Source organism: Aulonocara stuartgranti (assembly GCF_965226115.1).
Source record: "Aulonocara stuartgranti genome assembly, chromosome: 3".
Lineage (NCBI taxonomy): Eukaryota > Metazoa > Chordata > Actinopteri > Cichliformes > Cichlidae > Aulonocara > Aulonocara stuartgranti.
The window spans coordinates 11,086,713-11,103,454 of record NC_138941.1 but is presented as its reverse complement, the minus strand read 5'-3'; the positions used below and the strand labels follow the sequence as shown (position 1 = coordinate 11,103,454).

Below are 16,742 nucleotides of genomic sequence, written 5' to 3'. Positions count from 1 at the left end.
ATTGCGGCCCGCAGGACGATAGTTTTTGGCCCCACCTTAATATGAAAATGTAATGTTAGTTTGATAATGTATGACACTTTACAGTGTTGTGGGCGGAGCTGAATTAACCCACCAATCAGGGTGGGATATGGATCTCAGGGGACACCAGCCGGGCTTGATGCAAGCAGGGAAACATTTCTCAATGAGTCAAAGTTCCAGCAGCGTTGCCCTGGAGTGTTTCTTTCTTTCTGTGCCTGGCTGGCTTCCTCCTTTCTATTGGGCAAACGCCGACATTCGCCCCAGCGCGCTGCGTTCACAACACTTCAAAAAAAGTTGTTTTTTTAAGTTGCTGCCCAGCGGGACATTATACGTATATAGATTTATACACACGTCAGTGGGATTTAAAGTTATTTTTCCACAGAGAGAGATCTCATATTAACTCTCACAGTGATGCGTAGGCGGCGGGATAAAAGAAAAGTCATGAACTCAATGCAGCCCAATTTAGTCTGCAGTCACATAGCGACACCTGTTCATCGGCAACAACAGTCCCCGGTAACCCGGACTAATTATAGGGTCGCACCGTAATTTGTGGCTCCATGTTTTTATTTGCATCACTGCGTTTGCATTGCAGCAAACATGAACATTACATATATTTCAATATAATGTAAAAGCAGTCAAAACAACTAACATCAGAAACAGCTGATGTTATTTGTTATATGTCACGGTGTCATTTCCGCTTCTTTCTCCTGTAACAACAGCCCGGCGCCGTGAGCAGTCGCCTTTTTTGCGCTCGCTATCCCTGCACTTTCTACCATCTGCAAACGCCACGGTGTTTGTGTCGTCATGAAAGACATGAACATCGAGCAAGGAGACTGCTACCGGCTTTTTATCTGCCGATCGCCGTGCTACGGTTGCAAGAAAAAGAAGCAGAAATGACGTTCTCTACGCGTTGAGACGTTCCCCGTCCGTCGGCTAAACGCTTGATTGAAACTTCAATGCGACAGTGACACCAAGTAGAATTATAAATGTCACATAGCCCCAAACATGTCTTTTTCAAAGCCTGCGGTGAAGAGAAAGGTTGGTGATGAGCACCGACAATTTCAGGAAAAGTGGGAAATGCAATATTTCTTTGTTGAGCACAGGGGCACCCCGACCTGTCTCATTTGCACAGAGAAAGTTGCGCTGCACAAGGAATACAATTTGAAACGTCATTACACAACTAGACATGCTGAGCTGGATGCAAAATACCAGGGAGACGAGAGAGCGAACCGGGTTGCCAGTCTTAAAACAGATCTACTGAGGCAGCAAGATTTCTCCAAGAAAGCAACCAAAGAGAATAATGCAGCAGTCGGAGCCACGTGGTTAGTGAGATGATTGCTAAAGCAGGGAAGCCATTCACAGAAGGTGCATTTGTCTAAAAGTGCATATTGCAGGCTGCAAATATAGTCTGTCCGGGAAAGAAAGGTCAGTTTAGCAACATCAGCCTTTCTGCCAACACCGCAGCAGATCGCATTTCTGACCTGTCAAGTGACATTTATGACCAACTGTGTGAGAAAGCCAAATGTTTCAGTGTATACTCAGTCGCTCTTGATGAGACCACAGACATCACCGACACTGCCCAGCTCCCAATGTATGTCCGTGGTGTTGATGACAGTTTTGAAGTGATGGAGGAGCTGCTCACAGTAATTCCAATGCATGGCCAGACCACCGCTCAGCAGATATTTACAAGCTGTGTGATGCCATTGAGAATGTTGGTTTGCCATGGAAGAGGTTTGTTGGAATAACAACAGATGGAGCGCCATCAATGACAGGGAGGAAACATGGACTGGTGGCACAAAACAAACTGGAAGAGGAAGGCGTGGAGGAGGCCATTGCTCTGCACTGCATCATCCATCAGCAGGTCCTTTGCAGCAAATGCCTGAAGTTTGACAATGTGATGTCTATTGTTGTGAAATGCATCAACCAAATCAGATCCAGGGGCTTAAAGCACCGAAGGTTCTGTGCTTTTTTAGAGGAAATGGAGTCAGAATATGGGGATGTGCTCGACTTCACTGAGGTACGTTGGCTCAGCAGGGGAAATGTATTAAAGAGACTTTTTGAGTTGAGAGCAGAAGTGAAGCCTTCATGGAGAAGGATGGAGTTAGTGTTCCTGTGCTAACTGATCCCAAATGGCTCATGGACTCAGCTTTTCTTGTTGATATGACACATGAGCTTAATGTACTGAACAAGACGTTACAAGGCCAGGGGCAACTTGTCAGTGCTGCCTATGACAACGTGAGAGCATTCTCCACAAAACTGGCGCTCTGGAAAGCTCAGCTCTCTCAGACAAACCTTTGCCATTTCCCAGCATGCAAGGCACTCGTGGATGCAGGCACACCATTCAGTGCTGACGAGTATGTTGATGTCATTTTGAGGCTACAGGAGGAATTTGATCCCAGATTTGCTGACTTCAAGACACACAGAGCCAGCTTTCACATTTTTGCGGACCCCTTCTCCTTTGATGTGCAAGATGCCCCTTCTGTGCTTCAAATGGAGCTCATTGAGCTGCAGTGCAACTCTGAACTCAAAGCAAAGTTCAGGGAGGTGAGTGGAAAAGCAGACAAGCTTGGACAATTTTTGAGAGACTTGAGCCCTAGTTTCCCTCGGCTTTCCCGAATGTTCAAGCGGACCATGTGCCTTTTTAGTAGCACATACTTGTGCCAAAAGCTCTTCTCCACTTTGAACTTCAATAAGTCCAAGTACAGGTCCAGACTTACGGATGATCATCTTCAAGACATACTGAGGGTCGCAACTGCTTCCTCCCTCAGGCCAAATCTGGCTCGGCTATGCGAGAGGAAACGCTGCCAGGTCTCTAGCAGCAAGGAGTAGGCAAGAGAAGCCATGTTCAGAAGAACAGTTCATTTTCTACAGTGTTCCATTCATGTTCAGAAGAAGGTTATAGAACTGTTAATACAGACATTTCAATCTAAATACAGCAGATATAGAAGACTGAAAGAAACACACAAGTTCACTGACTAAAAATATCTTATTATTATTTTATTTATGTATTACAGATTGATTTATTTTCTTATTAATTCTTAATTTGTTTATTTATTTTTCATATTTTGTGTTAAAAAATAAAAATAAAGAGATTTGAGAGGATTGGAATTTTTTAACCATGTCTTTCTTGTGGAAAACCTAATGCGGCCCAGCCTCACCCAGACTCTGCCTGCAGCGGCCCCCAGCTAAATTGAGTTTGAGACCCCTGTCCTACACCATAAATCAGTAAGAGAGGGTACGACCTCTCTCATGGCCCCAAGTGGTGTGTGCATGCCAGAGCACTCTGGAAGGCACACAGAGTCTTTACACACTACTAAGGATCAAACCTCTATCATTATGCAATCAATTATACAACTCTAAGCATATATGAGTAAATATTTCTAAGCATCAATCAACAATATAAACCTTACAGCTGGTTTTAATAACAGAGTTCATTTGTTTCTCAAATGAGAAAGAGCTATCGAGAAACACTCCTAAATCTTTAGTTCTGAACTTTTCCAGTGGGCCAAGGTCAACATTATTAGATAATGCTAATTCTTTTCCCTTACATTATAACAATGTGAGGAGTTAATGCTAAGTATACTGCCATTAGCGGCTAATTCTAATTAGGGGTGAATAATTATTAGTAGCTAATGCTAATATCGTTTTCTCTTCCCTTTTAACAATGTGAACAACTAGTGCTAGGTAGGCTGATGCTAGCAGCTAATGCTAATTTGCTAATTGGTGTCCTCCAGCGTGCAATACGCTGCCTGGCGCAGTTTGCACGGACGGTGGACCGGTTGCGTCGCTCGTTTCCTGTGCGATCAAAGTGAGTCTTCGGCTGCACAGTGCAGCCACTGTCCCTCCTCCGGCCGGCGGACTAGTCCAGGCGAGGCGGATGACGTTGTCCCGGGTCTCGCTCGCTCTCGCACATGCAGGACTTGGCCCAGTCTGTCTTCTTCTGCCTCACTCTGCGCTCTGCTTTTCACTTCATGTCTTTTTGTTTTGTAAGGTGGCTAACACGATCACTCCTCTTCTGCCTGCAGGACTCTGTGACTGCTCTGTGCTGTGGCAGCACACTCCAGCCTGATAGTTCATTTTACAGCTTTTGGCACTGCGACGCTCTCCTCGGCTCGACAGACACAATCTCACCATGTCGGTACAATATACTGAGTGCAATCCATAACATGATTTTATCTCACTGTAACTTTGAAATCGACCAAATGTTGCGTAAATGACGTGTCACGTGACTTGAGCACATGCACACCCCCTGTCCTCACAGCAGACATTCATCTTAGCCCCCCCCGTGTTTTCAGATCATTGCTGCAACAAAAAGTTGCCACACATATTTCTACATGAAACGTACTGATTCAGTTGGCACATATTTAACTATGGTTGGATGAGACCTGCACTCTGTTTTAATATAATGTTGTTTTGTTGAGTGGCTGAAATAAAGCTAATAAAATAAATGAATACTAAAATAAAGCTGAATCGCATCACAGGAATGACACAGCCCTGTTCCTCCAGGCTGTTAACCTGTGAATCAGCAAACATGTATGATTTATTGTCATTCATTTGCTGAACAAACTTACCTCTGAACTTTGACCCTGACAATTCAATTTTATTTATATAGCGCCAAATCACAACAAAAGTCGCCTCAAGGCGCTTCATAGATACAGAGAAGAACCCAACAATCATATGACCCCCTATGAGCAGCACTTTGGCGACAGTGGGAAGGAAAAACTCCCTTTTAACAGGAAGAAACCTCCGACAGAACCAGGCTCAGGGAGGGGCGGGGCCATCTGCTGTGACTGGTTGGGGTGAGAGAAGAAAAACAGGATAAAGACATGCTGTGGAAGAGAGACAGAGGTTAATAACAGGTATGATTCAATGCAGAGAGGTCTGTTAACACAACAAGGGAGATCCAGGTTTCCCAGCTGACGAGCAGAGGGCAGCGGCTTCCACTCGTTTGAGCAGTTTGTTGCGTGACCTCCTGTCTCTCACTGAACTAAAATGCCTCCAAACAACAGCAAAATAGATGGCACTCACTCCAACGTCTTGCAGCAAAAACATTAAGTGATGGGAAGAACAGGTGATGGATGAGCTGCAGATGTAACCGGTGTGATTCTGCGTTGTGTCTGATAAAAAAGGTAAAAGAAAGAAAGACCTCCCAGTAAATAATTTGCCCACTCCAGCTCCTACGACCAAATACAAACAGTGGGGAAGAGGGTTAGTTCAACCCACCACAGCTCCCAAGCTAGCAAGGAGTATATATTCATGCTAGCATTTATGGCGCCTAAAACACATTTATGATACACACATACGACACACTTATAACATCTAACAAAAACAGGCTTAATAATGACAATAATCGAACTAAAATTGCAACCAGAAACATCCAGGTGGCTAAATATGCATTATATGTGTGTTTTAAAGTGTTGGAAAGAAATGACACCCACCTCTCCCACAGGGGGATTGTAGAAAAGGGGAGAGGCAAAAGGGGTACACTGTATTTATAGGATTGCACCGAAGAAGAAGAAAAGAACGAGGAGGGGCTCTAACTGATAATGAACACAACTACAGGCTTGGAGGTCCTAAAAGTCAGGTATAAAAGGAGCAGTTTGGGGGTTTAGAACACATTATAACAATGTGATTTATGACCCTGTTACACAGAGCCAGCAGAATGAGCTGCTGCCACCACCACAATCAATGGTGACGCCAATTTAGAAAGAGCCCCAGTTGATTCCACTCTTGCCAGATGCTGAATACACATCGTCTAAAAGTGTGTGCCATTGACCAAAGGAGGAGTGGGCTGTTCACACATGCCTGTGTTCTTATGGAGCAGTCTTTGAGGATGGCGAGTCCAGAGCTGGAGGTTTAGATCTAAGAGAGTGATCCAAAGTCAGGAGAGGATTACACCCAACCTTCAGAGATCTTCCTATAAGCCAGAACTGGAAGCAGAGCCACCTTTGGCTATGATATCTTTACTGGACCCAGTAAGTCCAGTCAAGGTCAAAAACGTGGTCAGTCCCCCATTTAGTGCCATAGATCTGAAACATAGTAAACAAAATGCTAGTAAAAAGTTACAAACATGTTCAAGTTACATGTCTACAACTCCACAACAGACATACTTTGCTACTGGTGCCAAACAGTACTGCAGTCTGTAGCTTTCCAGCCATCCTTTGAACGTCTTTGAGTTTAATGTAGCCAAAACTGGATTCAGTAATCAGTGTTTATTTACAGAAGCCGTAGAGTATGGCTGCCACATGTGAACATCAGTGACGGCTCATTTAAACTGTAGGAACGATTAACCCAACATCAGAAAAATACTTCATTTTACATTAATGTGACAAATTAACACTGCTGGGACTTTTCTGGTCCTACACTGTTCATGTCCAAGTCAACACATTGTAAGATTTACACGTGGAAGGTCATCTAAGCTGCTTATGTGGAGATTACCTTTCCTTTAACAACGACCAGTTTCTTCTTTTCAGTTTTCAGTTTTATTTGTCATATGCAAGTTAGCACAGGGTCAACATTGCAATGAAATGTGTTTGACGAGCAGCAGTCACTCGGCAGCTTGATACAGTAGGAGAAAATATAATAAAATAAAATAATAAAGAAAATAGAAAAATAGTAAGGAGCAAATATTAGAGAGACATGGTAAAAGAGAAAAGATGACTAAATATATTTGTATCTATAAATATATGTACACTAGTGATTAAATAAGAAAATCTTGAAGAGAAATATGACGGGAGGGCAGATGGGACATTGCACAGGAATGAGCAGCAGAAAATTTCAGTATTGCACTTTTAAATATAAATATCAATGACAATAAAGTGGAGTGACCAGTGCAGATTAAACAGAGTACTTGTGAAGCTGCAGGTAGCTTCTGAGTGCTGTGTTGTGTGTGTTTAAGTGTTGTGGTTGAGGTGTCGTACGGCTTGGTGGTAGAAACAGTTTTTGAGTCTTGTAGTCCGAGCAGACAGACTCCTGTAACGATGGTAACAAGGAGAACAGCTGATGTGCTGGGTGGCTGTGGTCCTTGATGATGCTGTGTGCTTTATGGAGGCACCGCTGGAGATAAATGTCCTGAATGGCAGGAAGCCTCGTGCCAGTGATGTGCTCTGCTGCCTTCACCCTCTGTAGTGATTTACGGCTGCTGGCAGAGCAGCTTCGTACCAAACTGTGATGCAGCTCGTCAGCAAGCTCTCGACTGCACACCTGTAGAAATTTGAGGTGATGTTGGCGTTCATGCCAAACTTCCTCAGCCTCCTCAGGAAGTAAAGCCGCTGGCGAGCTTTCCTGATTGTTCTCACCTCAAACACATTATTTACCCATCCAGGTGGAACATGTAGCTGTGCTCGGTTTGACAGCTTTCATCCTGGCAGCAGCGTCAGCTGAAGCATACAAGGCACACATAGATGTCACTGAGCTGGAGCTCTGGGAGAGACGTCGCCACTTTCAGGCCTTTAAACAAAGCTGTTGGAGCACAAGTCCCAAAGATTTATAGTTTCTCTTCATGTCTTCATTGTTCCTCCATGGAGAGATGTTCCAAGTAGCCTTGGCTCGAGACAGGCGTCCTGCAGGACTACCTACCAACTGTCCACTGTTTGCAGTCGTGGTAGAGTAATGTTGCCCACCAGTGACTGAAAACCATGGATTGGAGAAGAATGACAGAATTCAGTGACCTTGTGGGGCCATAACAGAGAAATGACAGCAGTGTAGTGGATCAAATAAAGAGTGATGATGTTATATTTGTGACTGTAGCAGGACCAAGGCTCAAAAGGTTGCAGGCGTTGTTAATTGAGCAGAAGATGGACGGCATCAAGCCCTCTCCTCGACAGCTACAGGATCACAGTCTGCAGGTTCAGTTATGCAACGTTTTAGCATCGATGCGTGAAGTTAAGAGCAGACAGGGAGGTTATTTTTGCACTGGGCTGGAATGACTCAGTTTACCTGTCAAAGGCTATCACGGCTGGGAGAAAACCCTCAGCATTAGTAAAGAAGGACCACGGTGGCCTCTGGGTAGAAACACTGCAGAGTTCATGTGGATACGCTGCTGCATTAGGTCAGATAGAAATATCATAAAGCATCATTAAGTAAAAACGTTTATTAAGAACAAATGTTTAAATATTGTTAACGTGTTTCCCAGAAACATCTGTAGAGACAAAGAGCTTTCTGTTGTTGCTTCGAGGAAACAAGCTCTTCTTTTTAGTTTTGTCCTGGTATTTATTCCAGGACGGACTCATCCACTGAGCAGTGTTTGGGTTTCTTCCTTTTCCTCGTTCTGGATGCAAACTATTACAACTTGGGCTTTATTTCAGTGACAATGGCCTTAAGCTGCAATACAACAGGAAGTTACTCATATATAGTAATTTCCCAGACCATATTAAAAATCCATTAACAGGAAATACAAATGATGGGACAATGCCACAGCATGGACATTAGAACAGTTGGGAAAATTTACCTGGAAAAAGGTGAAAATGAGGCTTCATTGAACTGGAATTACAAAGACCAGGAATGTGAGATCCACCAGCCACGACTGAGGGTTTTTACACATCATATCCTCAAAGTAGAACTACAGTGATCAAAAGAATCGACTTTAATGTTATTCTTTCTTTATTTATGTCAGATTTAACCCCCCAAAAAGCTTTAATCTTTAACTAGTCTTTGGACGTAGCTACAGTACGGTCAGGTTGACAGTTTATGGGTAACATGTGGCCACCAGGCACTGCGACACACTTCCATGTTATATTACCTTGGCGTCCCGTAGGAATACAGGAGAATCATGTGAGGAATCTAAGAGTTCTTTCTTAATTCAATTCAGTTTTATTTACACAGCACCAAATCACAACAGCAGTCGTCTCAAGGTGCTTTATACTGTAAGGTAGCTCGTACAATAATACATACAGAGAAAAACCCAACAATATGACCCCCTATGAGCAGCACTTTGGCGACAGTGGGAAGGAAAAACTCCCTTTTAACAGGAAGAAACCTCCAGCAGAACCAGGCTCAGGGAGGGGCGGGGCCATCTGCTGTGATTGGTTGTGGTGAGAGAAGGAAGACAGGATAAAGACATGCTGTGGAAGAGAGACAGATGAACCGCTGAGTGTTGTCCCGTCGAGGTGGCTCTTCTATGTTGTGCATTTATGGCACCAAACCACAAATGCAAAGGAAGAAAGGGTCGAGGCACAGCACCCAGCTGCCTGACAATATTCAGGCAACGTCCAAAGCCCCACAAAGGACCTACCCACACCCCACTGGCCCCGCCCAGATCAAGGAGCTGTCACAGCAGACAAAAATGTGAAGTCCGCACATAGTCGCCATGGCACCCACCAACCCACCACACCATCCCCCATGGAGCTACCAGGAGAGGCATACTGGCCCACTGAGGATCACAGAGGAGCAGACCCAGGGGGGCTGACAGCACAGCCCCCACCCACCAGTCGTGCAGCTTATTTTATCTTGTCAGCGTGAGCCCCACCTAAAGGGGACAGAGGGATTAGTGAGTTGCATTAGTGGGGCAGGAGAGAGTGAAGCAGGGGAGCCAATGTCACTGCGATACGACTCCTCAACACCATCCAGCCTGCCCCACCACTCATAATGAGTCCTGCTGTGCTCTGTAGCAATGATGCATTTTATGTGTGTGTGCCAGGTTAGTGCTGTGGATTCAAAGGAGCACAGTTCCACTAAACAGGAGATCAGGATAAACCCCAGTAACCAACCCTGCCCCCGCCATCACATATTCTCAATCCCAGCAGAGGCCAGCCCCACAATGACATGCCACACGTGATACACAGCCAACATTACTGTTATAATTACATCTTTATTACTTTCCTTTCAACCTATTGATTTTGCACCTTAAACTTTCTTCGGTTGCTACAAGCCACAAAGTCCTTTATGGTTTGTCTCTGTTGTGTGGAGGGCTGTTTTTAAGAGCTCAAAAATGGGTGTATCAGAGTCAAACAGGCAGCACAGTGGAAAAGTGGTTGGCACTGTTTCCTGACAGCAAGAAGGTTCTGGGTTCAAATCCAACATCTAAGCTGTTTGCATGCTCTCCCCATGTCTGGGTCCTCTCTGGGTTCTCTGGCTCCCACAGTCCAAAGACGAGCAGTTAGTGGGGTTAGGTTGATTGGTGTATGTGCCCATGAGTATGAGTGTACACGGGTGTTTCTCTGTGTTAGTGACAGTCTGACAGAAGGCTGCATCCCTCAGCCTCATGTGGGCTGTGTAGCCCCTTTACAACTGCAGTGAGAGCTCAGACCTGTTTCTGGTGGGTGGTGGACTCCTCCAGGGCTTCCCCTGATTCCCCTTCTGCCACAGAAGACTGTGGCCTCAGAAACTCATATCTGCTTTTTGCAAATGAAGCGAACCTGTTGGCTTCATCAGCAGGGGCGGATCTAGAAGGGTGGCATGGGGTGGCAAGTGCCACCCTAAAATGATCCCTTGCCACCCCAAGTGCCACCCCAGTTTTGCATATGACAGTGTTGTTTATTAAAATAAGTTTAACAGTTTGAGCGTAGTTACAGTCAGCAGTGAATATAAATGCTAGAACTGGATATATTCCATAGTGTCCCCCCCTCCACATTAACAAATGATTCAGCCCATAGCAGGACGGCTTTTTTCTTGTTTTCAGCAGCAAGTGATGCTCATGATTGTGCCAGAGCACATTTTGAACAACACCATGGGAATTTCTGATTTTACACAGGTGGGTGGATGTTACACTGTGGAAATGAAGGAAGGTGAGTGCTATTTTAAATGGTTGTAGAAAATGAAAAAACAGCAGGTGTATTGGCTGCATTTTTAGATAAATAGTTGTATCTGTTTACAAAATGTACAATTTATATTTGCATTTCAAGTTATAAACATTTACCCAACACGTCTGTGGTTTTTTTACAGTAAAAAATACTGCTAGGATTTTAGGTTCTTTGTGTGATTTCAGATCAGTAATAGTTACATTAATAGTAATAGTAATACTAATGCAGTATGTCAGTGAAAAAACAACTAAATTCAGTTGAGCTGAAAAGATACCAAACAAAGCAAGAGGAGGAAAAAATAAAATGAAACAATCTGAGGGTGAAATACAAACGTAAACTCAAAGGAGTCACAAATGTCCGGTTGTATTTCAGACCTCAGAGGGTGAATCCAACAAATCATGAAAAATGAGGTTTACATGTTTGTTCATGACAGTGCAGATTTCTGACATTTTGTGTCATTTAAGCTGCAACAATGTGACTGTTTTCTAACAAAAACAGTGAAACTTAAGTTAGACTTGTGTTTGTAAATGAAGCGCCCCATGTTGTGTAGCTTTCTGGAGTTTATACTTATTGGGCTACATATGTATTTAATATACAGGCTGTACAGTACATAACATCAAAACTCACATGTTTCATGTAACTAAAGTGTGTAATCATGTGGGTACAGACAATAATTAAGTTATAGACTATATTTATATGAAAAACGTGCATACTTACTGCATTTGAATCATTTTAACCACATGTAACCACCTGCATATGTGTTTGGGGGGAAAAGGCTTTGATTTTGCCACCCTAAGAAAATTTCTCTAGAGCCGCCCCTGACCATTTCACAGGATTTGCATTTAAAGATGCAACAAGACTAAAATGGTTAGGGTCAGGAGGTCAAAGGTCAGAGCTCCTGTGGGTCTGAGGGCGGCCTCACGCTGGAGAAGGATGAAGGAGTCTGACCTGAGCCAGTGTTTGACATGAACACATCAGCACTGCTGTCAGTGAGCCTAACGACAGCCGTTAGCATCATTTCAGTGTTTCAGTCATAAAAACACTTCCTGTCTCTGTGGTGGTTACAGTGACATCATGCAGTTTGTGCTTTGACCTCCAGAGGGCGACAAATCAGCACAGACAGAGAGCTCCATTCAAACTTTGCTGCCATCAGGAATAATTCTTCAAATATAATCATCAGTGTTTGAGCAGTTATGATATCAGGGACAATCTAGACATGTGTGACAATACTGAACATGCCACATGACACACCTCAAACATCATGTGATCCACTCTCAGTCTGCACTTTCATTCATGACTTCAACAGGTTGAAATGAGCTTTGAAGAAACATCAGTTCAGTGCTGAAATATTTAAACGCTGCAGGAAGAAGAACAACAAAGTGATGACGGATGTTTGTGTTTCAAACAGGAAAACCAGCAGAAATAAATCACAGCCTGCCAGAGGTATGGAGTTTCCGAGGTGCACCTGAACGCAGCACAGTGTTCCAATGCTCCTGATTGTCCTCAAACGTCTCTTTGGGTGTTTCCTTCCTGCTCAAAGTTTTCTTTCACTTCCTGAACTTCGTGGAGTGGAGCTTGTTGTTGGTGTGTGAAGAAACTGTAAGTTTGCTTTGTTTCCTCCTTTAACAGTTTGTCTTTAGGAACTTTACTGTTTGTTCAGCTCGTGTTTGATTTCTTCACACAACAAACTGTGTGTGTTTGTATTTCCGGTCTCTCCATTAAAGTCAGTGTGTAATGTTTCCTGGCTAACATCAGCTGTGTGCAGCTTAGTTCAGCACAAATCTGCCGCTCCATAGTTCACGGTAACGGACTCACAGCTGGACCAACGAGGCCGAGTGTGTCCGCCACTCTGAGCTACGTTCGTGTTTGTGTACTTGTAGTTTGTACTTTGAGTTCACTCAGAGCCCACAGAGGACGCAGCGTACGTGATGACGTCACAGCCCTTTACCTCCTTTACTGTCACTGTGATTAATATTTACACACGAGACACCTGCAGAGCTCTGACGCTAAGCTAGCACACAGCATGCTAACACTAAGCTAAAGCTAGGCTAGCCAAGAACCCAGAGTGAGGTTAAAGCTAGTGATGGGCAGATGAAGCCTCATGAAGCACTGAAGCTTTTCATCCAATTGGTTCACCCCAACGCGAAGCTTCTTGAAGCTTCATTTGCTCTAGTAGGACACCTACTGGACGTAAAAATATTAGTTGGCATGAATTTGAAGAGTGTGGCCTTTTTGCACACAGCCTGTAAATGTCAACAACAAAAGGAGTGTGTAAAACATGTATATTGTAGTGATGCAGTGTACTGTGTATATTTATACTGGCAGTATGGAACATGATTATTTGGAAATGCCTAAAATGGAAATGATCATATACTGTGAGGTGAGGTGTGGACAGTGGTTGTGCTTTTGTAACATTGAGGCAAGGACAGTGATTAGTGTTTAGGGGACACATCATTGGTTTTTGTTAAAAAGAAACAGTTTCTCCACTGTGGCAGGTCGTAGGCGATTTTTTTTTTCTAAACTGTCTCTAACTCTCACTAACCGCAACTCTCCATCAAACGCCCACATTTTGTCTGAGGGTTTATATCGCTGTCATAGCTCGCGGCAAAGTTCGAACCGCTTCCTGAACCAGTCACGTGGTACAGCCGGGCAGCGAGGCTTCGGACGTCATCATTTTCAGCCCCTCCCATAAATGAAGCAAGCCTCGATACGCGCTTCGCGGAAACGCCCCCTCCATTACTCGACACACGCTTCGAAGCCTCGATACAGAACGTCACATCACTAGTTAAAGCTGAGTAAACACTGACCCCAGACCAGCACCGTGATAAAGTGAGCTGCTGCTGCTGAACTTGAACAGGTAACAAAGTGATGAGCAGTCAGGCTGCAGGTTTCTACCTGTTCATGTTTCTACAGTAGAATCACTTTGAAGTGTCTTTGTGCTGTTTCATCTTTGATTTGTGTTCATAAACACTCAGAGAAACATCACGTGACCTCATCAGGATCTGTGTTGGTGTGTGGGGCTGTACCTCAGCTTTATGTTGTTACATGCTCATTTGTTCATTTTACACAGTAACATCAAAGTAATGTTATGAGGAGTAATGAAGTAACGTACTCCATTACTTTTAATTAAAGTGTTCTGTGTAATATGTGTAATAATGACTGTTTTGAGTAATGACCAACACTGATCACAACAAAGAGGAAATGCCTCCAACATGCACAAACATTTGAGCCACAACATGCAGTTAATGTGCACAAATGTCTTTGATATGCTGCTCAGTGATGGTGGTGACTGTCAGAGCAGAGCTACTGAGAATCAATAAGTAATATCAATGATGGGATCAGAATCACTAAATTCTTCTCATCCCTGTCAGTATCATACATGTGCTGTATAATGTGATAAATGTAGAGGTGCTGGCTGTTCTCTCACTCTGCTGTTTAGCTGTAAAGGACGCCTCCCTGCCTTTGTCTCATTCATGACCTTTAATAGTCTCTTCTAACATGCAGAGATCTGTATGATCTGTTTCATAGAGTCTAACCAGCCTGTACAGGTAACAACAACAGTCACTGCATCACTGACACACAAACGTCATCTCTGTCAATAACAACATTCATACATGGAATAAAAACACATCAGTGGATCATTGCTGGAGCTGATGTTTGTGCTCCTGGTGCAAAGGCTCTCAGTTTCCTCCTTGAAATAACATCAGTGGTGGGTCAGCGACATGCTTTCTTTCCCTCTCAGGTTTAAATATCTGGGACTCTCCACCGTTTGGTTTTAGAGCTGAAGAAGCTTCTCGGATGAAACGTCTTCCAGAAACTTAAAGACGTCTCTTTTCTCTCCAAGCTCCTTAGATCACATGACCTGGATGACTGAACCTACAGACATATTGACCTGGTTTCATGGTCACATGACAGGTCAGAGGTCAGCGACTGTAACTCAGTTCCTCCTGTTAATGTGAACTCACTGAGTGTTTGTGGTTTACCTCTCAGACTGACTGAAGATGATGATGGAGGAAGAGGAGGACAGAGCAGAGTCTGCAGGGTCCAGCTGTCCGTCTGTGAGGAGTGACCGGTCCAAAGATTATAATCCAAACTTCAGTGGTGAACCTGGAGCAACGAGGTCAGAGAGCTGAACTCACTGAGTAACAGAAATAATTCTGCACTGACATTATAATCAGTGTTGACTCTGGTTGATTGTCTGACTGTGTTTGTGAGCTGAGAGGAAATGAAAATGAGTTTGTAACAAAAATCAGTTTTGTCCAGTTTTCCTGTAAAAAGCTGAACTCTAATCTAAGAGGATGTTACTGACAGGAAACAGCTGCATTATCTGCAGTCTGTGTGATCACAGCTGCTTCAATCATGTTTGTGTCTGCAGAGGTCAGAGGTCACAGTCTGCAGGGTCCAGCTGTCCGTCTGTGAGGAGTGACCGGTCCAAAGGTCGACCTCCACACTTCAGTGGTGAACCTGGAGCAACGAGGTCAGAGAGCTGTGATGACTCCTTTACATGTTTGTGTTTCCTGGATAAATATGACCTGAAACATCCTCAGATTGTTACAAAGATTCATTAAAAAGAAAACAATGAAAGAGAAAAGATCCAAATGTTCGACTTGGTCATTTGCTGTTTGAGGACAGTGATGCTCATATCTGTGGGGAAAGTGTGACCTGAGTGGGTTCATGTTTGTCTTTAAAGAACAGAGCTGCTCTGATTCTCTTTGTGTCTGATCTGTTAAACAGTCTGAGAGGTCACACAGAGACCCAGCAGCTAAAGCCTGGATCATACTGGCTGCTGTTACTCCATCAGGACAACACTGAACCACAGTGGTGTGGATGTAGTGGATAAATCCCACCATACTGATGCTCAGCGTTAACCACAGGGAACAAAACCAGATGTTACCTTCAGATTGTGACCTTTGGAGTGGACGATGCAGATTTCAATAGAGAATAAATGTTGTTGTTTTTCAGCTGTGAAGAAAGAATCTAATTTTCTGAACTTAAGAATTTATGATGCTGGAAACAACATGGAGACTATAACACAACATTTCCACTGTGTTCATAGAATGAATGTAAAACTGTCAGACATTCATTAAATATGCAAAATGTCTACAGAAGCATCAGAGGGTCAGACGTGAAGCACTCAGTGATTTTGATCAAATGACTCATCAGTTATTGATCTGTACTACACTGATCTACCACGTTAGTAAAGCTGGTGTTCTGGTGGTGGAGGGAGACTCGGATCATGTTCTGGTTTTGGAGCAGTGATCTGCTGATGGTTCAGTTTGATGAGCTTCTTCAAAATCATCCCTGACATCACCACTGAAAGGACGTCCATGAAAACAGACTGAAAATTACTGATATGTTCACAATCTGAGAGTTTAAAACTTGACAGACTTGATTCAGATGAAGTTATTTGAGCAGAAACTCCTGGATCTTTATCCTGTGTTGATCTAATCCTTCATGGTTCCTCCACAGAGTGGAGCAGCAGAGCTCAGAGGTTCCCAGTGGTCAGTCTGCCCAGCAGCATCAAACACAGCTGGACTCCATATTTATGGTCTGTACATGTACAACAACTACTGTTACATCTGTTCTGTTCACAGTCATCTCCATGCTGCTCTTTGTAGACCAGTGGATCGTCAGTGTGTCCAACATGGATCTGATGTTTGGCTCCATGATTTCAGTCTGATTGGCTCATTCATAAATATTCTGTTCCAGCTGCTGGAGGACAACATCATCACTTTTGTGAAGAACGAGCTGAAGAAGATCCAGAAGGTTCTGAGTCCAGATTACCCAGAATGCTTAGAGAGTCAGAGGAGCAGCAGCAGAGAGGCATTTGTGAAGATCACAGTGGACTTCCTGAGGAGAATGAAGCAGGAGGAGCTGGCTGACCGTCTGCAGAGCAGTAAGAGGATTTATCTAAAGATTTAAGCTGCTGGATAAATGAACATTTTCCAGAGATGGAAGATGGAGCAACATGTTTTAAAGATTAGT

General features: G+C 43.8%; 1 protein-coding gene across 8 annotated transcripts in view; it reads left to right on the top strand.

The window, feature by feature from the left end:
* The window catches only part of LOC309702164 (NACHT, LRR and PYD domains-containing protein 12-like), a 202,511-nt gene that overhangs the window by 94,081 nt on the left and 91,688 nt on the right, over positions 1-16,742 (top strand). For 4 of the 8 annotated variants that reach the window (XM_082526618.1, XM_082526619.1, XM_082526620.1 and 1 more), the window contains exons 4-6: positions 15,133-15,234; positions 16,227-16,305; positions 16,467-16,653. In XM_082526618.1, coding sequence (XP_082382744.1) covers positions 15,133-15,234; positions 16,227-16,305; positions 16,467-16,653 — 368 coding nt within the window. Of the gene's footprint in view, positions 1-12,186; positions 12,357-13,368; positions 13,615-14,601; positions 14,673-14,747; positions 14,878-15,132; positions 15,235-16,226; positions 16,306-16,466; positions 16,654-16,742 lie in introns of those variants that run through there. The other 4 variants (XM_082526615.1, XM_082526614.1, XM_082526616.1 and 1 more) reach the window with 4 other exon arrangements.